At 36.6% G+C, this 25857-nt stretch overlaps 2 protein-coding genes across 5 annotated transcripts in view; one reads left to right on the plus strand and one right to left on the minus strand.

Moving 5' to 3' along the window:
- The first annotated feature begins 5857 nt into the window (after nucleotides 1-5857).
- LOC138333302 (uncharacterized) lies at nucleotides 5858-18587 on the plus strand. 2 transcript variants are annotated; one of them, XM_069281592.1, is made up of 4 exons: nucleotides 5858-6859; nucleotides 8242-8321; nucleotides 16685-16886; nucleotides 18282-18587. In XM_069281592.1, the coding sequence occupies exons 1-4, from the start codon at nucleotides 6793-6795 to the stop codon at nucleotides 18566-18568; spliced, it is 636 nt and encodes a 211-aa protein (XP_069137693.1). In that variant the 5' UTR covers nucleotides 5858-6792; the 3' UTR covers nucleotides 18569-18587. The 2 variants fall into 2 exon arrangements, with proteins under 2 accessions (XP_069137693.1, XP_069137692.1); XM_069281591.1 differs by having other exon boundaries at nucleotides 5859-6859; nucleotides 8239-8321.
- A 1873-nt stretch (nucleotides 18588-20460) lies between these two features.
- The window catches only part of LOC138333300 (neuronal acetylcholine receptor subunit alpha-9-like), an 83259-nt gene continuing 77862 nt past the window's right edge, over nucleotides 20461-25857 (minus strand). For all 3 annotated transcript variants that reach the window (XM_069281590.1, XM_069281589.1, XM_069281588.1), the window contains exon 7: nucleotides 20461-22926. In XM_069281590.1, coding sequence (XP_069137691.1) covers nucleotides 22283-22926 — 644 coding nt within the window. In that variant the 3' untranslated portion in view covers nucleotides 20461-22282. The remainder of the gene's footprint in view (nucleotides 22927-25857) is intronic.

A 25857-nucleotide genomic window follows, 5' to 3' on the forward strand; every position in this document is an offset into this window, starting at 1 on the left:
TATGTATATATGATAACACAGGTAAAATGGTCTCGGGTCACCGGTCTGGTTTTTATATCTCCCTCACCTTCGGGCAATATGAAATCTTTACAGGTATAGATATCAAACCATATTCTCCGTCTACAACCTAGTACACTGTACTTATATTATGGAACAGAATAGTATGCAATGCCGATGCATTACATGCGCTGAGTGAAATAATACCAATTGAAAACACAATTTAGGAAGCTTAAATATCTTGTAACGTAGAATTATTGTTTATCATAGTAAACATAATTTTTCCTTAAATTAAAATTCATCAGCATAATGAAGGTACAAAATGTACCTATCGTCATATTACAGTATAAATATAAGTGTGTTTTTTTAACTTGAATATAACTACTGATGCAATCGTTTATTAGCACATTATTACTTATTTCATCTTTGACCCTGTGTGATATATATGTTTTATATCAAATTTTATAGTGGTTTTCAATCTTCGCGTTCTTGCTTTCAGAGTTGTATGATTCATCTTTTGTCCCTCGATAATAACCTTAATGTATAATTCTATGGAGTTTTTAATCTTTTAAAATATATGTGTTACATTCATTGGAAACATTAGAACCGAGATCATGCTATGTTCAGTCAAAAGGAGTATATTTATCTGTAACCGTGTTCAGTCAGAATATGTAACAAACTGATTATGAAAAGAACAACGTAATTTATGTAATTAAAACACTGATGCCTTTCTAACATGTTTATATTTTAACAGTTTTTGACTTTTTGTCTATGTATGCGAGATGAATGAATACATGAAGAGAATAAAAACTTATTTTACAAAATGTTTTCTCTGTTCTCTATTTCTTCTAACGACAACCATGACAACAGGAAAAGCAAAACATCAACAACTTTAATAACAACCAAGACAAATCCCTATCGCCAGTACATTAGGTCAACAATATCGAAACATGGCTATTTTCGCTTATATTGTGTCTCGCTTAGAGAGCCGCTTTCACATTCTGTCTTTATTTGTACTGTGCAACTGTCGTGAAATTATTTGCATGTATTTATTCTTGTTAAAATGTTCCCATGTTAGGATACTAGAAACTATGTTGTTTCTCGGCAAGTCTTACAGACCCCAATGGCTACCTTACAGGGGCGAGAGGGCAACCGAAGGTCAGAAGTGAGGCGGTGTCAAGGGAGACGTTAGGAAAAACAAAGTTAGTTAGGCAGAAGAGGAAAGATAAGATCCCAAATTTAGTCGCTTTTAACGATCATGCAATAGGGGTAGCATGTCGATTCTAACGCCCTAACTGCAGGGTCACTGCAGGCCTGTAATTAGTCCGTTATTTTGCTATGCCATTGTCCAGGAAGATAAAAACCCAGGGGGGGTGGGGGCGGTTTTAATCACATTGACTGTTAATAATTATTCAACAATTATGTCGTAGGTTGAAGTTCTGGGTCCAGTTTACATGAACATTCCTTAACTTTAAAGAATTCATGAACTTAAAATCCCCCATAGGAAAGCACTGTAGAAATTAAGGAAATACTCTTTAAGCTAAGGAGCCTTCCTGAACATCTGTAATGCTTTCCTATGGGAAATTTTAAGTTAAATTAAGGAATGTTCATGAAACTTGGTCATGCACAAGTCTAGTTTCCTATAGAATGGAAAGTAGACACATGATTACACTGTCAACTGTAACAACTGTCTAGCCTTCAGCTGTATCAGACGTGTTCATTCTCCTGTTCGTTAAAATGAAGATCATAAAAGCTGGAATGAACCCCGGAAATCGTAAAATGAAAAGTGACTTGTATACAGCAAGGTTAAGTAACAAAGTCATTTGGCATTCTTGTCTATCTTTACCTTTGCTCTTGTACACACCGTATACTGCGATAAAGTAAATGGAAATGAGCAAGACATCACACGGATCTAAGCACTACTACTGGACTTTGTCAGTCAAAGGAAAAGAAAGAGTATTTTTCTCCTTTGTTATTTATCCTTCTTTCACTCTCCCTTTGTTTTAAACATTTGATGTACACGGTGTGATCATGTATTCTTAGCAGCAATAAAGCCCAAGCGTTAACATCCAATATGCTGTCTTTCAGTCATTTACTTTTATCGCGCCGTTAGTGTTCGACTAAGGAAAAAGTAGGGGCCATGCAAATATCATACAAGAAATAAGCCTTTGTTTTTTTGAATAGTAGAAATACTGTTTAAATATTTCAACCTGTTAGCAGTGTTCTATTCAGACCGGATACTAAATGGGATATATACAAGTAGGGACCAGTGGCAATCGAACATGTGATATCTTTAAGTAGCTATTTATACATGATACATTGACAATATGTCAACTACTGCCTATACTACAAAGGGTTAATCTGAAAGCAGCCGAAGTGGTTCCAACAAAGTTTTTCAATGGCAACACGCAAAATCTAATTATACAAATCGTTACATTGACCAAAGCATAAGCTAATCAGGCAAAATATAGCTAATCAACTAGAATATATACCATTTGTAATTTCTTGTTCTAAAGTTGAAGACATACAAACCTATACCAAGAAAATATACAGACTTTTAACTAGACAGCATGTATACTGATACCTAGACATCATATCTAAATAAATCTGTTTGTTTGATTAATTAAAGTCCTATAAACAATGAGGGTCTTTTAAAGACGATATCGCATGTATGCAGCGTGTTGTGTGTGTCAAGTGCATGGTGCATGGTTTGGGTGACAACGATACATTAGTGGTGTCTTTTTGTAATAGAGGACCCCTTGCCCTTGTTATAGTGCTATCCCACTGAAGCGTGCCGACGAGGACGCCGTACAAGTTCATCTAAACCGGTCACATTAAACTGACTATAAGCAAACCAGTCGTCCCAATCCCTTTATGCTGAGCGTTAAAAAGGAGCAAAAAACTACCACTTTTATAGACTGTGCTGTATTTTGGACAGGGGGACAGAACAGAGGCAAACGCTCAACTGAAGGGCAAAAGTGGGACAGTGTCAAGGGAAACGCAAAGAAAAGTGAATAAGTCGCCCTTTTCGAAATCATGCGATCGGGGTAGCATTTGCAATTCTTACACCCTACCTGCGGTGCCAACTTTGAAAAAAATGTTACCTAGACATTGTACCTCGGCAACATAAAATTGGTAGCTAGACAAAGTGAAAAAATTCAAAGTCTCGCGTGATGAAATATACAATTGTAACTGTTTTACATCAAGAAGCCAGATCTATACTATTTGTTACATGTTTACGCCTCTGTCTAATATATATATGAAGTTCCTGCCTAATTGTTTTTAACTTTGATTAATGAACATTCACTATGCTAGGATTTTTTTAAAAATTATTCAGTAATTCAAATGTAAATAACAATACATATAATTTCGCAGAAGGGCTCTCATAATTGATTATCTTACTTTTAAACACACACAATTACCTCACTGCTTTACATTACTGCTTATTAATTTAGTTCCATATATGAGCCATAAATTTCGAGGGAAAATAAGATAAGATGCATTTTTGCTCAAACAGTTAAAATGATAGATTGATAGGAAATATGCACGCAATATTAAATTTTTGATTTTATATCCAAAAATGACATATTCACTTTAAATGCTGTGTTTTGATTGGTTAATATTGAGTCAAAATATCAAGTTATCAAGTGATATTTTCTCTCATGTGAAAAATACCACAACTATTTTCACCGTAAAACCTTAAAGTTAACTAAAATGTATTAGTCTTCCATTTGACGATTTCAAAAATAGAAATATTCCACTCGAAGTGTCAATAAATTAGGTAAAACCCATGGCTTTGTCTAATAAATATGTCTGTCGTGCTGTCTAGACTACACATATAATGCTCTCAAGAGAATATGTTTTTTTAAAGTGTCTAAACGTCGAATCGAATTTTATTTTGGCAACGGAAATGATATAACTACCCATTCGACATACAAATTATTACTTAGCAACACACTCTATCATGTTAAGAGTGCTTGGTCAATTGTTAGATTAGGCTTGACGTCCCATTAACAGTCAGAGTCATCTACAGACGACTGATGTATGAATGTTTTGGAAGGCTGTGGTATATTAACATTTTGTAACATCATTGTAATTGTGGAGCTGTCGCCCTTTTTATAGTGTTATCTCCCTGAAACACGCCGCTGAGGACACCAAACAACACATCCCACCCGGGCAACGGGCAAACCAACTGTCCCAATCCCTTAATGCTGAACGCCAAGCAGGAGTACACACTTTCACTTTTATAGAACATGTGAGTAATGGCGAGGACGTACAGGAGCTACTGGAGGTAAAATGTAACCATGGCAACCAAATGAATAGATGCCACGCCACATTTTAGATAGACAGTATTGAAAACGGTACACATGCACACAGGAATTACCAATGCTGGAAGATGACATGAATGTGAAAACTTGATAAAATAAAGTTGTTTTGAAATTAACTCAATGTTAAATGCCTTGGAGGGTAAATGAAGTTAATTCATTTAGTCAGTGGTTTTGAAATCAGAAGATGAATCTTGGCGATTCGCAGTTGTCCTGCACTCTTCCAAAGTATTGTTAGCTTAATCATTTTAAGAGATATTTTACATGTGAGATGACAACGCTCCTATGGTATACCTAATTACGGTATACAACATACTTATTATGAATTACATGCACTGGTTAAGTAAATAGACCATTTACAGTCATTGCTTTATAGACATTAAGATAAAAAGAAATTTTTATTTCTTGAAGCTGAATGAGTATGCGTTTTAAGCTTTGCAGCATGGTAGTATATAAACATATATATATTTATGTTAACAAAACTTTTTATCTACATTTACACCCCATCATTGCCCGCCCTACCGCCCGAACTTGCGTTTTGGCTCCGTTACGATACTGAGGGAAATGCACTTGCTACACGGTAAGTCAGGTTTTTGTATATATGTCTGTAATCTGTAGGCATGCATATCTATACGTTGTATATATATACCACATTCTTTATTATGATTATTTTACAGTTCACACTGTCGACGCAGCAGATGGCGCCACTATGATAAGTTTTTACGTAACGCCCGCTACCATAACATCCGTTCATCCGTTTTCTATTCTTTTTTTCGTTTTTGAAGAGCAACATCGAATAAAATCCAATACATGTAACAAAGGGAAAATTGAATCTGAAACATGCAACTCGTGTGGTTTGTTTAAGATTAGCAAATGTATTTGAGCTCATCAGACTAGTAATATCTATATATATAGTTAATTTAATTTTCTTGTGAAATTGATAGACGTTGTTGTTGTTTTGATTATTTTAAACATATATTCGTTTTTATTTCATATCTTACGAAGATAATAGAAAACTCGAATATCAGACCAATTAACTGCCTACATATAAGTAAAGTCGAGACTAGATTTGAATTTGCAATTCAATACTAACAATGATCTCTACTTCTTAGGAAGAACCAAAATAGACCATTGATATTTGAATAGGAAAAGCATTGTTGAGACCCCCTTCGTTCGTATCTTGTGGCACAGTAGCAAAACATCTTAAAGCAAAGTAGGTGTGTAGTTACACAGAAGTTAATTATAAATTGAATCATATTACAATCAAGTGAAATTTGTTTTGTGCTGAAGGACATTTGCTTGGGGGTCGTATGGTAATTATTTAAACATTGTTCGTTTTATTTGGCCATAACATACACGTCAAATTCATACCAATGTAAGTAGACAAGTTTATCGACACAATTGTCGGCATACTGATGGAACTTTACAGCGTGTGACGAATAACGCTACACCATCCAGAGTTAGGTTCTGACGCTTCTGATATTATAGTGCTAGCTGGGTCTCGGTACCGGAAGTTACAGTCGTGGATTGTAATCTCGTGGCACGAGAGTTCATCTAGTTTACATATTATCTATATCGCACCAAAGGTTGGTTTCGTCATGAGCTAATATTTATCTCCAGAATGTTGAACAAAAACCTTATGTCTCGTCTAGGGTGTAGCATTATAAGTTTTATCGTATGATCACAGTTCTTAGACAAACAGGTGCTGGAATATTAGACTCCCCAAATAGATCAACGAGCAGGCTAATGCAATGTCAGAAAGGAGATACTTAATTTTGTAACACTGACATCAAATTCACGAAATCGGGGCCAACGGCCGTAGAGGATTATGATTTTGATACCTATGAAAAGGATATTTTGGGAAGCGATCTGTGAAAGTCATTACCACTTTAACACAAGCTATACCGTCTTTTTACGGGAGCAGAACTGGCGATAAAAAAAAACGCGCGTCAAAGTCTTTTTACGAGTGAACTGTGTAAACGTGTTGGATATTCATCTTCCCGTTTTGCTATTGTATTAATGCTATTGGATGTGGAAGGCGTGTATATAAATTGTATGATACATTACTCGTTATGATGTTGAAAAACACTCAAGCTGTGTCATATTTGCGGTGAGTTTTTCTGTTCACATCCTCTAGCTGAAGGATTGAGAAGTGTGGAGTTTCTGTACACGGCCTGGCCTAACAAGGCAGCTTTTCAATTACCCTCTTCTAATACCGTTCATGTTGCACTCTTAGAACACGAGTCGGGGACTGACACCTTCGCCTGTCATATCGTAAATGACATATTGTGTGCAGCGTGCATTAAACAACGAAAGGAAATACAACTGTTCATAGGATTTAAATCGACCTTATAAAGACCTATTTCCAGGCCCATTAGAGGTCGCCAGAGCGTTTGACGTTTAAGTGGCCTTGTGATTGAAAGTTTAACTGGTGGACCTTACTCTACAATTGGAAGTTTTACTGACGAAAATGGTGACAGATTTGGGAAGTGTGCTTTTCTTTGTCCTTTTAAGTGTCGAATTCACCTCATCGACAGGTAAGAAATATTCTTTGCCTGTTTGACGCATCCAAACGTTGATTATGATTTTTTTGAATTCTGGTTGAAATGAAGATAAATAGTTACCCCATATCATACAAGGCATGGATGACGTATACTAAAGTATATCCAATTTGTGTCTATCATTATGTATTTCTTTTTATTTTGGAAAGAAAGAAAAATATAATTAATCGACCAATACATGTAGTCAGTTACTAGTAGTTTTACTATACCTTCTCTGTACTAACCAGTATATCACAGTGAAAATGAACATAAGTATCTTGTTATATCTCGTATTGATTCCCATCGTGAGCAGCACGAGACCATCCTTTAATGACCGACCATACTTGTTGACTGGGCAAAGAGCTGATGAACGGTTCAAATTAAAAAAAATGTGATGCAGTTTTGTAATTTCAAAGGAAAGAGAGGTCATTGTGTAAAGAGCGTTTCATACATATATTCTTTCAATGTGTTAGATGTTTATACTTATATTGATTTAACGGATCAATTGGGGAAGTAGCAAGATAAACTATATGGGTCCAGTAATATAAGTTCTAAATGGGATGTGCAAGTGACCTTGACCGTATGATGGGAGTTAAAAGAAGGTTTATGGGTCTTAAACATGTTTATATTGCCTTCGTACACATACATATCGCCACTAGACAATATAAGACCCATAAACCTTCTTTTAACTCCCATCATACGGTCAAGGTCACTTGCACATCCCATTTAGAACTTATATTACTGGACCCATATAGTTTATCTTGCTGCTTCCCCTATAACAGTGGTAAATGATTATATAAGTATAAACATCTAACACATTGAAAGGATATATGTATGAAACGCTCTTTTCATATTACTGGACCCATATAGTTTATCTTGCTACTTCCCCAATAACAGTGGTAAATGATTATATGACTGCCGCTTTCACTCTGTCCCATTAACTGTGGTCAAAGTATTATCTATGCTAAAGAAACTATAAAAACTCATCAGGTTTAAAGATGCTCCACCGCCGACAGAGCATAAATGATATTCATCATTTGAACAATAATTTGTGTTTGATCATGTATATATATGTCTAATAAACACAAACAATAATATAAAATAATTTATTTCGCTTTTGGTGCGAACGCAATCAATACTTCATTACATATAGGATACAGTGCCACAGAATTTTTTCGGGATGCAAATATCTTTTTTTATATATCAACTTTACAACATTGGAAAACGAAAAAAAAAATTGATGGATGTCATTTTCACTGGAATTATATTAAGCAATATGTTACGGCGCCTGAGAGGCGGTATAAAGCGTCTACATGCATATATATGTATACAATATTTCACTGAACATCTAGGTATAACTTTATCTTTTTGCACAGCAGTGGACAACATTATATACCGAAGTGTCGATTTAGCTGCCACCGTCGGATTGGAATGCTTCGTAGATGATGAAACCTTACATGTAAGTAGTTATTTGGCGAAAAGAGTATGAGGTCATGGACGAGGGAGCGAGGAAGGCAAGAGGTTGAGGATTAAAGGTCCAGGTATACGTAGTCAATGATTGGTTTTACGTTCAGACGGATCTTCCCGTATGCATTATGTTGCCTGTGTGAATGTATATGATTTAGGAGGCTGTGGCACTCAGGTCGTTTTTGCAATAGTGGAAACCTTTATCTCTTACCGTAGACAGGGATATTCAGTTTACCGGTGTGAGATTTTTTTCTCGCCCTAGGGTAAAGACAAGCTACGCGAGTAAAAGTATTATAACGTCACGACAACAATTAAATGACGTCACATCGACGGAGACGACGACAATTCATTGAGGTTACATAATCATTGCTTACGTAAGTGATATGTTTATAAAAGATACAAAGTGGTGCACCGGGTAAGATAAAAAGAATCATTCACCCTCTTAAGGGTGAGACCATAGATCTCAACACTCGGGATTAAATTCTTAAGCTGTCAAACACTCGGCAAAGCATCGTGTTTGACTACTTAATAATCTTCTTACCCCTCTGTTTGCGATTCTCCTGTCTCACCTAAAAGGGGGTGAACAATTCTGTTAATCCTTAGATAGTGTTATCACACTGGACCCTATAACCTGAGACACCGAACAACACATCCTATATCAGGACACGCTATACTGACAACGATCAAATCAGTCGTCCCACTCTTTATGCTTAACGATAACGAGGCTGAGAAACTACCATTTGTATAGACTATGGTGTTGGTTGACCAGAGGACAAAACGCCGAGCCTTCCCCACAGGGCTAAACAATGGGTGTGGAATTGAGTGAGACGATGGGATAAGGATTAAAGATGTGTGTGAGTGTAAGGGATTAAGTTGGAATAAGTCTGGTAACTGGGACATGGTGAGGTGGAGAGGGAAGTGAGAGGTTGTGAATTAGGGCTGATGGTAGGATTTAGAGGATAGGGGAGTAGGTATGTTAACAGGGATATGAACAAGGTGGAGAGGAAAATGAGAGCTTGAGAATTAGGACTAAGAAAGGATTGAAGGGATAAGGGAATAAGTCTGGTGATAGAGGGATGAACGAAGTGGTAAGGGAGTGGTGATATGTTGTGAATTCGGGTTTAGGTAGGATTTATGGATCGGGGCATAACTGGTAATAAGGACATAAATGAGGCAGAGAGAGGGAGGTGATTGGCTGTGAATTCGGATTAAGGTATAGGATTTAGGGGAATACGTTTGATGGTAAGTATATTTACGAGGTGGAGAGGAGGGGTTGGGATATTAAGGATTAGGGTTGTCGTAGTGTTGAAGGGATATCTATATACTAGATATAATTTGCATGCAATTACATTTCAGGTCATTAAAATAGCTTTAAAAAGTCGCTAGAAAGACACGCTGACTTTATCGGCACTAACAAATGTTTTAGAGATGAGAATGGAACATGGACGAGGTGCTATAGAGGTGAGAATGGGGACATGGACGAGATGTTATAAAGGTGAAAATGGGAACATGGACGAGGTGTTATAGAGGTGAGAATGGGGACATGGACGAGGTGTCATAGAGGTGAGAATGGGGACATGGACGAGGTGTTATAGAGGTGAGAATGGGGACATGGACGAGGTGTTATAGAGGTGAGAATGGGGACATGGACGAGGTGTTATAGAGGTGAGAATGGGGACATGGACGAGGTGTTATAGAGGTGAGAATGGGGACATGGACGAGGTGTTATAGAGGTGAGAATGGGGACATGGACGAGGTGTTATAGAGGTGAGAATGGGGACATGGACGAGGTGTTATAGAGGTGAGAGTGGGGACATGGACGAGGTGTTATAGAGGTGAGAATGGGGACATGGACGAGGTGGTATAGAGGTGAGAATGGGGACATGGACGAGGTGTTATAGAGGTGAGAATAGGGATATGGACGATGTGTCATAGAGGTGAGAATGAGGACATGGGCAAGGTGTTAAAGAGGTGAGAATAAGGACATGGACGAGGTGTCAAAGAGGTGAGAATGGGGACATGGACAAGGTGCTATAGAGGTAGGAATAGGGACATGGACGAGGTGTCAAAGAGGTGAGAATGGGGATATGGACGAGGTGGTATAGAGGTGAGAATAGGGAAATGGACGAGGTGGTATAGAGGTGAGAATAGGGACATGGACGAGGTGTCATAGAGGTGAGAATGGGGACATGAACGAAGTGTCAAAGAGGTGAGAATTTGGACATGGGCGAGGTGGTATATAGGTGAGAATAGGGAAATGGACGAGGTGGTATAGAGGTGAGATTAGGGACATGGACGAGGTGTCAAAGAGGTGAGAATGGGGACATGGGCGAGGTGGTATAGAGGTGAGAATAGGGAAATGAACGAGGTGTCAAAGAGGTGAGAATAGGGACATGGGCGAGGTATCAAAGAGGTGAGAATGGGGACATGGGCGAGGTGGTATAGAGGTTAGAATAGGGAAATGAACAAGGTGTCAAAGTGGTGAGAATGGGGACATGGGCGAGGTGTCAAAGAGGTGAGAATGGGGACATTGACGAGGTGGTATAGAGGTGAGAAAGGGGACATTGATGAGGTGGTATAAAGGTGAGAATGGGGACATGGACGAGGTGTCATAGAGGTGAGAATGGGGACATGGACGAGGTGTCAAAGAGGTGAGAATGGGACAGGGGCGAGGTGTCAAAGAGGTGAGAATGGGGACATGGACGAGGTGTTATAGAGGTGAGAATGGGACAGGGGCGAGGTGTCAAAGAGGTGAGAATGGGGACATGGACGAGGTGTTATAGAGGTGAGAATAGGGAAATAGACGAGGTGTCATAGAGGTGGGAATAGGGACATGGACGAGGTGTTATAGAAGTGAGAATGGGGACATGGACGAGGTGGTATAGAGGTGAGAAAGGGGACATTGACGAGGTGGTATAAAGGTGAGAATGGGGACATGGACGAGGTGTCATAGAGGTGAGAATGGGGACATGGACGAGGTGTTATAGAGGTGAAAATGGGGACATGGACGAGGTGTTATAGAGGTGAGAATGGGGACATGGACGAGGTGTCATAGAGGTGAGAATGGGGACATGGACGAGGTGTTATAGAGGTGAGAATGGGGACATGGACGAGGTGTTATAGAGGTGAGAATGGGGACATGGACGAGGTGTTATAGAGGTGAGAATGGGGACATGGACGAGGTGTTATAGAGGTGAGAATAGGGACATGGACGAGGTGTTATAGAGGTGAGAATGGGGACATGGACGAGGTGTTATAGAGGTGATAATGGGAACATGAACGAGGTGCCAAAGAGGTGAGAATGGGGACATGGACGAGGTGTTATAGAGGTGAGAATGGGGACATGGACGAGGTGGTATAGAGGTGAGAATGGGGACATGGACGAGGTGTTATAGAGGTGAGAATAGGGATATGGACGATGTGTCATAGAGGTGAGAATGAGGACATGGGCAAGGTGTTAAAGAGGTGAGAATAAGGACATGGACGAGGTGTCAAAGAGGTGAGAATGGGGACATGGACAAGGTGCTATAGAGGTAGGAATAGGGACATGGACGAGGTGTCAAAGAGGTGAGAATGGGGACATGGACGAGGTGGTATAGAGGTGAGAATAGGGAAATGGACGAGGTGGTATAGAGGTGAGAATAGGGACATGGACGAGGTGTCATAGAGGTGAGAATGGGGACATGAACGAAGTGTCAAAGAGGTGAGAATAGGGACATGGGCGAGGTGGTATATAGGTGAGAATAGGGAAATGGACGAGGTGGTATAGAGGTGAGATTAGGGACATGGACGAGGTGTCAAAGAGGTGAGAATGGGGACATGGGCGAGGTGGTATAGAGGTGAGAATAGGGAAATGAACGAGGTGTCAAAGAGGTGAGAATAGGGACATGGGCGAGGTATCAAAGAGGTGAGAATGGGGACATGGGCGAGGTGGTATAGAGGTGAGAATAGGGAAATGAACGAGGTGTCAAGTCAAAGTGTGAGAATGGGGACAGGGCGAGGTGTCAAAGAGGTGAGAATGGGGACATTGACGAGGTGGTATAGAGGTGAGAAAGGGGACATGGACGAGGTGGTATAGAGGTGAGAATGGGGACATGGACGAGGTGTCATAGAGGTGAGAATGGGGACATGGACGAGGTGTCAAAGAGGTGAGAATGGGACAGGGGCGAGGTGTCAAAGAGGTGAGAATGGTGACATGGACGAGGTGTTATAGAGGTGAGAATGGGACAGGGGCGAGGTGTCAAAGAGGTGAGAATGGGGACATGGACGAGGTGTTATAGAGGTGAGAATAGGGAAATAGACGAGGTGTCATAGAGGTGAGAATAGGGACATGGACGAGGTGTTATAGAAGTGAGAATGGGGACATGGACGAGGTGGTATAGAGGTGAGAATGGGGACATTGACGAGGTGGTATAAAGGTGAGAATGGGGACATGGACGAGGTGTCATAGAGGTGAGAATGGGGACATGGACGAGGTGTCATAGAAATGAAATTGGGGACATGGATTAGGTGTTATAGAAGTGAGATTAGGGACGTGGACGAGGTATTATAGAGGTGAGAATGGAGGCATGGATGAGGTATTATAATTATGAGAGGTTGCGGATTAGAGTTAAGGTAAAGTTGAAGGATAGGGTGAGAAATTGAGAAGGTATGCGAGAGATGGACGATTAGAGTTAAGGTAGGGTTGATTGGATTGGTTAATAATTCTGGCAAGCGATGGGGGATGCAATTTGATGGTTAAAGTTCAGGTAGGATTGAGGGCATGGAGGAAGAGAGAAGTTAGCAAAAGACCTTTAATGGTTTGCATGTTTACATGGTCGTAACGTTTAAATGAGGAATGGATGATGGACTTGGGATAGGGAGGGACATAGTTATTTAAACAGAGCAATGTCAAAATAATAGAAGTGGTTTCAGGGAGGGCATCGGCTGGGTCGAAAATGACAAGACGATGGGAACGAGTTCTTGATAAGAAGTACGTTTGGGGACGGGAGGTTGATATGAATGATAAGAGGGAAAATTGGTTTGGGTAATTAAATGGGAGGAGGGGTCTTTAGATGTTGAAACAAATCGAGAGTAATAACATCTGGTATACTAGATAGGATGGGTTCGGGTGATGATTTATCGTTACAACCGTGTTACGCTATATTGATATTACTACATATCTAGAATGTTTCATTTGGAACCGATAACCCCATTTTATCTGAAGTTAAAACCTAATGAAAATAGACAAGAAACTGTGATATGATAATGTAATTAAACAGCAAATCCATCACAGAAAATATAGCTTTGCCTGGTATTTCTAATTATGCATTTGAAAAATATCATTCATCCATCGATATTATGTTACCAAATATCATTCATCCATCGATATTATGTTACCAAATATCATTCATCCATCGATATTATGTTACCAAATATCATTCATCCATCGATATTATGTTACCAAATATCATTCATCCATCGATATTATGTTACCAAATATCATTCATCCATCGATATTATGTTACCAAATATCATTCATCCATCGATATTATGTTACCAAATATCATTCATCCATCGATATTATGTTACCACTCATTATATACAGTAACGGTGACAACTGTAGACATATTAACAGCATTATCAACGTACACGCATGCCCACTTGGCTTATTAACGAAGACATGGAAATATATGTCTCCGGAGTTTCTGACAAAGAAACCTACAATTTGACTTGACGGAAGGATATGGTATTTATTTTCGTACCGGATACAGGACATTGGACAGTACTTAATGCCACTTAGTCAAAATGAACTTTAGGTACACTGACTTGCATAAAGCTTTATTTTTATTTTTTTGAAAATTCATTCTGATTGCAACGAGCATTTTCATTGACTTTTAACTTTTGATCAGCTCATAAAGGAAACAAAATAACGTTGCAGTTTGTAATGTAGCTTCTGATTGGCTAATGCAGTGGTGTAATATTTTCATAGAATGAACTTTGAAAGAGAGTATCAGACCTTTGTGTTATATTTCTATTATCCTTAATAAACCGAAAATGGTTCGTGGCTTTTAAAATAAACATTAACATTGCTTAAGGAAGTTCTTCATCTGAGTACATAATGTAATAAGATTGGTCCATTAAATAAGAATCAATTTACAAATTAATGGTCATAGCCTTGGCTTAGTTTGAGCTTCCGCACTGGTGATGTATGGTGTCGGATCCAGACAGCTGTCTGATGCGGGGGTTCTAAATTTCTAGGGGGTTGGGTCATTCGTGTAAAATTAAAGAAAATGGTGAAAATGCCAGAAGGAAATTAGGAGAATTGAATGGGGTTGGTTTTCTGAAGCCTGAAAAACCCTCTGGATCCGCCACTGACTAATGTGTTTTATTTGAAAACAAAACGCCTGTCTAATACTGTAGTAAGGCCGCGTGTTTCCTGCACATGAAAGAAAATGGTTTGTATTTAGAGATGTCTTAGCGCAAAAAATGGGCCCATTTATTTTCATTTGAGTTGACTTGCTATCGAGATATCGAGATTTGCTTAATGTGACTATTTAATAATAAAGGATTTAACTTTGAAATAATAATTGATAATTTTAGTGATACATCACATACACCTTCATACCATTGAATACCTTGGCAATAACCCAAAGGCAGACCTTTATAGTTGCTAACTGAAACTTTTTTTCTTCTGTATTTACTTATGATGGTTGTTGTTCCCAGAAATACATGGAGTTGATGTGTGATCCTTGTAGAGATGATATATTGTCTATAGATAAATCCTCTGCAAAACACACCGACAGATTTTTGCATATTTATTAAGATAAACGGTTTATTCCTCAGATGCTCTGTACAGTTATACAATGTATTGCTGTACAATATATTGTTGACCTTATTAAACAATTTACGAAACACAGATTTTTAATACACACATCTATAATTCTATATAATAATTATTCAATGGTTAATAATAGGTTTTTTTAATACACACATGTATAGTTCAATATGATAATTATTCAATGGTTAATTATATATATATTACAGAGATAAAGGATTTATTCCTCAGATGTATTGTACAGTGTATTCATTAAGATTTATTGGATATATATTATTACATTATCATATAATCCCGGCTTCTGTAGCCTTGACACAGGTTAGACGTTTAAATATTGCAGTTGGTATGTCACAATATTTCCAGGAATGCAATATGGTTTATTTTTTATGATTTCCCCTCGTTACAAAAGAAGTAAGGGAATGTTTTAATAAACTCTTCGCTTTATTCGTACTTTACGGAGACTATGTAGGTACATTTGTGATTTGTTTTACTTTTTACTTCTAAGTTGTGTCCCTTCACGGCTACTGTAGTAAACAATTCTCAGTATAGATACAATGCACTATATTCTCAATCCATAGCATCTTCTATCATGGATTGGCACTGACGCTCCAAGTTTTGTGTGTGCTATTAGCTAGGATGCCTTGGTGTATTTTAGGGAGAAAGGCTAGTCTCGAATCTGATTTATATCTATATAGAAATAATGCATCTTTCGTTCGGTAGATAATATCAACATATACGAAGGCAAATGTAGAAGATATAGAGTTGGTGTTTTGGCAGATTAGTACACAACTCACTTGCTTCTCACCAATACGATCAGGCCCTGATTCGCCGATCAAGTCTTAATAGTTACGGAGTCACTGTCCTAATTATGCGAGTCCTCCATCACCCCCAATGGCGTATAACATACATTGGGTGTTCTAGCATAGGCAATGGTGCGCGTTAGTTAACAATGACAGATATGCTAGAACACCCAATGTATGTTACACACAAATGCATGTCAAAATATGACAACCAATGCTTATATTTACATTTAAAGTAGTCAACATCGTTTAAAAAAGAAAATAGAAAAAAAAAGAATGGAAATAAAACTAAAAATACGCATGCATAGATAAATATAGTCGATACAGCCTATGATACGTGAATACTGGGAGTCATTGACCTTCGATTTGTGGTCACAACCGACTAAGCAATAGCCGTAAACGAAATAGTCCTACCAGATACATGTATACAAAGATAAAAACAACACTTCATTCCATTTCACTTCTTTGAATTAGAATATATTTTCAAATTGATCAGTTGTAAGAATATTAATATTTTTATTAGTGAATTCACGCACTGACTTAAACCCAGTGTTTTCGTGACCTTTTGAACTCTGATTATGGTATTAGTACGCCACAGTCTAACGGACAATGTTGATATTGGAAAATAACAAACATTGGACTTATTATCATATAGGTACTGTGCAGTGGCAATCAAAATATTTGTTTTTATCCTGGTACTAATATGATTATAAATAATGACCATTTCTGTTTGAGCAGATAGTTTGGACGAAGAACAGACGGACACCCTTAGTTATAGGCCCGAGAACCGTTGGAGGTAGTAGGATATCGCTAATGAATGATTATCCACGAGAACGTCACCTCCGCATAGAGGATGTCAGAATGTCGGACGCCGGTTCATATGAATGTCTAGCAGACTCTCGGCCAGGGCCTATAGTAGTCTACAACCTCACAGTTCTAGGTAAGTAAGTCAACTTAGTTGCCTCGATGTGAGTTACTCGACATTCTATGTATCTTAGGTTCTTCTATTAGAATACGCTTCGTTTTCTATTCTTGATAGTTACAGCACTGTAGGCCTAATAACTAAAACTTTACAGCCGACGATAACAACTGTGTCTTTTGATACATATATCTATCTACATGTATATAGGGGAAAATGACGTCGGCAATCGGAACTGAATGTTACAGCAACCCAATTATCATTATATTCAAAAGAGATTGACAACTCCACCATTTTTACAATTATGTATCCAGTGTTTTCTCTATAGACCCTTAATAATATAATTTTAGGCAAAACCTATCTGAGAGCGCAGCAGTTAATCAATTCTTTCGTTTGTTGTTTTTTAACTGTGTTACTAAGTAGAAATATGTAGGTAAATAAAGGATTTCCAATGGCAAAAGAGTAATCTCCCCTGACCCATCATTGATGTTGACATGTGTTTTGTTATATTGCTTATTGAGTGCGCTGACTAACTGTACTGCTAGAAACCATTTATATAATTATTATTAGAATCATGGTTTTACTGGTATTGATTTTATAACAAGAAAAACAATATTGAACACAGGATTCTTCTACTTTCACTTTCTGCAAAAATTCGTGACTGCGGCTACAAAATATATCTCAACGTCATTCTCCGTTGCCAGGCGGAATATCCGAACAACTGCTCACATAAAACGGCTTTTAAGTTAACATTCAGAACAAAATTTAATTGTTAGATTCAGACAACAATAAATTGGGAGGTTCATATTTCACTAATGTTTTCATTTTTATTTTTTTCAAGTATAACTTTTTTGTAATCACACGAGAGTGTGATTTTGTAATCACACGAGAGTGTGACTTTGAATACTGTCTTGTGCAATGTTGGATCTTGTGTTGACTTCCTGTTTCCGGTTTATTAGAAAGTTTTCCAACTCTACTTATAGTGGATGATTTACATAGAATAACGTTACCGAGACACCTCTATCACAAGAGTTCGCTTCGCGAACCGTTCGCTGCGCTCTCTATTAGTTAAATACAGGAGGGTACTTTGTAATGAAAAAAAGTCAGATATAGCCGATATGATGTAGACAAAGCGTATGAAACCAATAAGTTTTATTGATATATTGATGAAAAAATGTGTGCTTTCGATTTGTGATGACCGCTTATTTCCATTATTGAAAAAAGTGTATATCAAAGCATTTCGGCGAAGCTGGCAAAGTCAACCCGTATATTACAAATACACTTAAAAGAAGTTAGACAAGAAAAAAAATAACAACCGAAGTATCTCTGCTTTCAGATCAGATGATGAATTTCTGATCTCTCTCATACAAGTGTATATAATAAAACAGTACCTTTTTATTGTTCTTGATTAAACAGCAAAACAGAAGCTCCGAGTCCAGGTTACGACTACAGAGGAAACGCTAGAGGTTACCACGGATACGCATGACAACACGTTGACGACAGAAAAGGAAACAAGTCCTGGCCGGACTTTGACGGAAGTTAAACCAACTTCCGCTGAAGTTAAACCAACTTCTGCTTTTCCAACGGGTAAAAATGGCGTTGAGGAGAAATTTGCGGGGAAAGAAGGAAAGGGAGGTCGTATCGGTTATGACCTTATGGTGCTACTAACTGTTATGAGTTTTGGTATTCTTATGATATTTTAGATTAAATGTATGTTACAAACCTATGTCTTTGTTTTTGTCATTGAAAGAGATATCTAATCTTAATGGTAAAGATTATATATATCAAATTTTCCCTTTCTCCATTTTTCCCTCTAGCACTTTCATTGATATACCCTATTTGCCTTACATTGTTTGTGTGCCTTTAAAAATGAGGAAATTGAAACAAAAGCGAAATACTTAAAACTTGAAACAGTCCCTATCTGTTTCCTTATCTATTTCATTGAAATTAAGTACATTGCGCATTTTATATTGGTATGCACTTTGAAAATCAAATAATTCTAGTGTACATGTTTAGTTTAATATACTAAAAGTTTCAATTGGAAGAGGAAGTGAAGCAGTCGTAAATATAGCTAATGCAACAACCGTTGTGATTATCGGGAAACATGCATATAAATATAAACATCAGGAATGTGTGGAAAAACATTTGAAAGTTTTCGTTTTATCAAGTCGAGTACTTCATCTGAACATGTGTATATAGTGTATGATTTGTTATATATATGTTATAAGCATACAATTATCAATTTTCACATGCGGTATGATGTTTTAAAGAATGATTTTGATTTGAAACCGTAGCTTCCAACTACGTATTTAGCTATGCATTTTCGCCATATTCCCTTTGTGGAGCTATCAGGATACTGTTTACACGTTGTTAAACTACAAAAAACTCGCATTTTGTATTTGCCAAATGAATGTTTTCTTTTTCTTTAAGCAATTTGAAAAATCATGCTAACTTAACGACCAGCATTTTTAAATTGTTGACGTTGTGACGGACGGCGCAAACGCCGGAGTGGAGACTCTATATTATATTTCGAAATATTAAAATATTCAAGAAATAATGATTGTATTTCACAGGTGAAGTTGATGATGGCAATAGATAACGCTAGCAATATATTTTGCAGAACAAAGGATGATCATCATCTTTTTCAACCAGCATAACCTTGATACAGCTTCATTTGGCTGTTGAAGATATCGCCATATCAACAGAAAACACCAAGGTTATTTAAGGTAGGGGTCATTTACAGATAGCGGAGGGCTACCCCATTACACTACAGATTGTGTAATATGCAAAATGTTTATTTTAGAAATAACGTTAGAGTTTGTTTTTAAGGAGAACAGTCAAAGTGCATTAAACACCGACTCGAGTTCCCGTTTTCCAAATTAAAATAGTAATAATCGTACAATGATTCCTTATAATTGGATGATGGCATTTATGTTATGAACATTGTTACCCTTTGAATGGACGTTCTTTGGACAGGCAATTTCAACAACTTTCCTGAACTTAAATGATTTCCTGAACTTTCAATTTTCTATGGGGAAATATTAGAGGCTAGTTCATTAAATTTGATTCAATGTCTGTGATGCTCATCTATAGAAAGTTAAGAATCACCGATTTAACTTGGGTCATTTTATGGCAGATCATGGGGACTGCAGAATGCACCAGCACTGGTTTCAATATGCCTTTTCATATAATGATATGGAACAGTTTGCAATAAGTGTGCAGGGTGTGGGGGAAACGATAATGTCTTAGAAGATAAAGAATAGGAGAACATGATGGTTGCTATAAGTAACAAACTCTGAGAAATGTTCACAGAAATGAACGTCATTATACAAAATGCAAGCTAAGTGCCTCGTGAGATTGAATTAATATTGTATATATGTAATCATTATTATGTTAAGTTGTGAAAATGTTGAAAACGACAAGACAATTAAATCTCTATTAGGAATGTCTGTCTGTCTGTCTCATGCAGTTGTATTATAATATTTACTGGACGGAATATTATTTGACCTGTACTTTAGTGATTCTTTTCTCCTGATATGCTATCCCGAGGATGACTCCGAACATAAATTGTAAACTAACTTAAAACGATGAGCCAAACATAGAAATCAATTTTATTCAACATTTTTAAATTTCACAACTTGACGACGTACTGAAAGTCAGCATCAGTAACTTATTGTTCAAGCTGAACAAAAGCTTCGATGAAACGAGTGAACAACTCCTGATTAAGAATCTAACATACATGTATTATACAACAGTTTCGTGAAATAAATAGCAAACTGGTATAAACACTATACAGGTAACGTATTAAAGATGTCTTTACCATATTTATATGTTGAACAATATTTTTTGAAATGCCTAACTGTTCTATCAGCGAAATATGATGTACTTTTTTATGTATCAATTATGATAATGCAATTCACAAGTTACATATTATTCGCATTGTGGAAAACATTTTGAAACAAAAATGTTCATATATAGATATATGAGTAGAAATATATACAAAAAAGTTTGTCAAGCTATTTAAGCATTTAAAACAAATTGAAATTGTGAACCGTGAATCAAATTCGAATTTTGAGTTCAAATGCTAAATTTTTGTTTCACGGAACGAGTTCAACAACTAAAGCGTCAATGAAAACAAATTTAATTATACAGGAAAGATAACTCTTAGAAAGTTTGATGATAAAGTTAGTGTGATTGCAATGTAGTCTTTATTATTTCAAAGACGTGTTTGTGTGGTCAGAAGTAAGTGCTATAAGCAGTGGTGATAAAGATGCTGAACAAGGAAATTATACTTCATAGCGGGTTCTTCGAATCCTTGATGTAACTATTTAAGTTGTAAATACGCAATTCTCTTGACTACAACATCAAACATAACAATTGCCAAACAACAATAAAGAACGCCTAAATACATCCACCTTAGACCAGCGATAGTTATAAAACATGCACTTTCTGATAAAATGTATTGTGCGAGATATTTGTCAAAGACTATTTTCAGAATAAATACATACTTCCATCATAGATCATTTTTATAAATAAAAAAGTAACTAATGCTTTATTATTTTTGTCTTAAATATGAATTATTTGTGATGACTATGATCAGATGTACGAGATATTGGAGTTAACTACGAATAGGCTATAGCTCATTTTTTAAAATGCCCTGAGTCCTTAAAAGCTTCTTTGGTTTTGTTCTTTTTCTATCAAAAAGTGCACAAATCGGACAAATTGCTGTACGAATCCCATAGAATAACTCATACACATATGGTCAAATAAGCCTTGGGGCAAGTAAAAGTATAAAATATCCTTCTCCGGGATGTAATAAATTTTCATGAATATGTAGAAAAATGTTACATATAACGTATCATTATACATTAAATAAGCTCCACACCCGACAGAGCATAAACGATACCAATCATTTGAACTAACCGTGTATAATTAACACAAAAATAATTTTAACTAGTTAATTTTGCTTGTAGTACATGCGCAATCAGTACTTCATTCTATAGTGGTGACATTTCAATAGAAAGAGCGCACGTAGGCGAGATGACACAATGAACGACAGTTTTTCAAATTGAATATGCAAACCAATAATGTTACCTTTCACTCAAGTTTGCTTCGAAATCCTCGAGCTTGATGTTAATTCTGTCGTTTGATGCGAGTTTTTTCAAATAGATTGCTAGCAGGATGGTTGCAGAATGCATGAATATGATAACATGGTATGGGTAGCTCTCTTGATGCAAAGAACAATCTACAACGTACAGGACATACACATATCTTTTACCATTATGAAAATAGGATGAATCCAAGAAACATTACATATAAAATATACGTCAGCCTGACGATATGAAGAGCAGCTCATTTTGTTTTATAAAACACGATATAGTATGAAGTTGCACTTAGATATGGTATAGAAATGGTCATCAATCATCAATCGACTTATTCTGCATCACATTAGGACACAATACCAGGAGATACAGCGACGAAATAATGTTCCCAAACAGAAAAAGCCAGAACAGGAACCTGTCAATCACCATAGCAACCTCCTCCCATTGTTTTTTCAACTCTTCCTCTCGTTGCCTGGCGTTATTTTGGTCTAGAAGGCACTTTAAAGTCTCAAGAATAGCTCCGTTGTACACATCGGGTTTGTCAACGGTGGGTTCACAACACTTGGTTTCGTGACTCTTTTTCAAAGAGCCCGGATGAGATCGGCGATGCCTTTCTTCATCTTTAGACGATTGAATAGCAGAAGGGGCGATAACCTGTTCATCATACCCTTCCATGATTTTACGCCTTTCTTCCTGACACACGGTATGTTGAATGTTTCCATTGAGTTCGCCATTCATTGGTTTAGATATGATTTGTACGACTGGAAGTTCGTCGTCATGGTAACGTTTGTTTATGTATTTCGTTTCCATACATATACCCTTTGAAAGCCATATGATGAATTTCCTGAGTCCCGATGGAACCTTTTTATTATAGGAACCACGTGCGTGGATACTAGATACACTTACTGCCACAACGACGGAACCAGAGGTAAAGGACATCGTTGTTATCAAGTAAATTCCTGCAAATAAGAAAGAAACATTTCTTATAACAATTCTATCAGTATAATTTTAACATTCATTACAATGAGGATAAAACTGTTTATATTCAACTGAACTCGGCGCTTCAATGCTTGCTTCGGTTTATTGTGCTTAGTATTCTAATAACAAATTAAGTGATTTAAGGACGGCCTCCCCTATATACAATGCATATTTCTTTATAATTTGGAGGCTACGGTATTCATGTTGTGTTCTTGAAATAGTATAACTCTTTTTCTTTTTATAGTGATGTTTCACTAAAGCATGCCACCGAAGACACCAGACAGCACCCCAACCCCGTTACGTTATACTGAAAACGATGTAAACAACGAGCAAACAATTTTTACTAAATTCTTGGATTTGCTGAAAGAAATGTATTTATAAATATATCTTTTATTGCCTCTATTGATCTTACTCGTTTACCACAATGACGTCAGAATCATTAGTTATACAAAGGTAATGCACTTTTTCTTTTTGATTTTCAGACTTAATATGTAGCTTGAAACAGCTGAATCACTTATGTATACTTTTCCATTGGACCACAAAAAAAAGTATTTCTTTATTTTTATCTCTTTGCTCTCTGTCAGGAAATAAGTTGATTTCGAATTAATATAAGTAAATAACCTAAGTTTGTAAATACTACTTTAAACATATTTTCTCCTGCTTTACATTTTTAAATATTCTACAAAAACTAAATGTTAATTGTCTTTCTTGTTTGTATGTGAATATTAATATTCGACAAATTCTGCACAAAAAGTTTGTTCATTTTTTATTGAATTTATCCTTTTGATTGCTGTAACTATTTGATTTTTATGCTAAATCCACAATATGTTGCACTATTGCTGACATAATGTGGGTTTCGTATTTTGTAATTGATCGAAATAGATTACAAACCAATAAATAAGCCAAGGGAACGTTATGACTAAAACTCTAAAATAATGATCCATCGATTGGTTTCCATTTTTGAAGTAAAATGTCCATTTTAGTATACTGTATTCCACGTTTGGAACAATTCACATGAACTATTTTCCTATTGCTGTGGTATTGAATAGACAATTACCGAAAATAGACGACTGTCTTTAAACAACGACCTTGCCCTAAAAACTAGTTTTTCAAACAACACTGCAATAATGATTGTCTTTCATGTCTCAAAACACAAAACACAAACCCCGACTAAGAACCTGTTATCATAAAATCATCGGAGCGTGACACTTTTTTCCGAAATCTATCCCGTATGATGATTTTATGTACATGTTTTAATGCTTATTATTTATCAATTGTATACTGGTGCGATTAGATATCTGTCTCTACTAGAACAGATCGATAAAGTCGGTCCAAGACGTGCTCGCATGATAAATGGAATACAATTTCACGAATATTAGTAGTCGGCCCCGATCATATCTCTTTGTTGGCAATTAGATACGTACAACTGTTTTAACAGCGCGCTCTTTGGCCTAGACTACTAGTTATTGTATAGTTAGTTTAACATAGACAGAATAAAAACTATATTGATAACACCAATGAAAAAAAAGAAGAAAAAGAAAAACTATAAATAAAATTGGATGATGAATTAAGAAATAAATTGACAAATAAATAAATAAATAAATAAACTCTAAATGCAATAAATAAATAAATAAAATAATTAATTAACTAATTAATTAAAGTTAACACTCACATTTTGTTATTGAAACTTAATTTATAAGCTGTATTTTCCGCATCATCTTATTTGGAAATTCAAGAAGGACAAAAACAACTTCATCTCTCTTTTAGAATCGTTTTTTCCATAGATTAAACGCAATATGATTTACTACCAGCCTTAATGCAAAATATAAATTTAATTCTTGTTCCTTTATCCATTTATTTATTTTTCTTTTCAATTCAAATCACTTACACCAGCTGCAAATAATATGTAAGTTAACTAGACATTAGGAATTCACCCATGTTTTTTTTGCGGAAATAAAGTCTGACTCCTTTATGAAACAAAGGAAACTCTAGATCACGCACTAAAGCACGAAAAAGACAAAAGATATAAAACAAAAGACAGTCGACTATCAGATATAATGATATACGAGGAGATTCATTTTATCGATCTGATGATCGCTTCTTGTCCTCCCAATTACAAGTATACCGGTACTTAATTAGCGCGTGGCCCCCAGTCCTGTGGATTCAGCAAAAGTGTGCGTGAAGAAAAAAATATCGGCACTGGGAACCCTAGAAATTTTGTCGATTTATTTATATTACAGTTTGGCTGACTGGTTTTCGTATCAACATGGTCCTATGCTAAGAGCCTAATGGAACACTATACAACGCCGTTTCTGAATGACTTTTGTAAACCAGAGTCCTGATTAATGGTCTTGTTCGATCTGTTGTGGACTTGAGATTCACAGCGTGTTGTCCCCTAACTAATAGATTATGTCTCCACTGAACACACGACTATTATTTCACTGTTGGCACATTTCCTTTCTCTATCAATTGTATGTCCAGCTATTAATAGAAGATGGGTTTAATTGTTTTTCACGATTGTCAGACAGTCATGGTTACTTACAAACAACAAAGGTTAAAGTGGAAAAAGTCCTAGTTTTGTCGGTAAAACTACTCCGTGTTCAAATGCGACGAACCTTTGATAATTACATGTATCTCAGAAAAGTGAAAGAGAAAATTAAGTAATGAGTAAGTAATTCATAAAGCATCTGTCATGATTTAGACATGTTTTCAAGACCATTCTTAGCGTTTATATAAATACAATTTTGGAATATGACTTTTTGAGAGCATGAAACAATATTATGGCTTTTGTATTATCCTGCTACAAATAAAATCCATACATCATGCTAAAAGGACAACGCTTGGGATAACATTGGATTGTGATTGTAAGCGTCATAATTTTCAGAAAAAACGACGAGAGCTTCGACCAGAAA

This window comes from Argopecten irradians, chromosome 10 (assembly GCF_041381155.1).
Source record: "Argopecten irradians isolate NY chromosome 10, Ai_NY, whole genome shotgun sequence".
Lineage (NCBI taxonomy): Eukaryota > Metazoa > Mollusca > Bivalvia > Pectinida > Pectinidae > Argopecten > Argopecten irradians.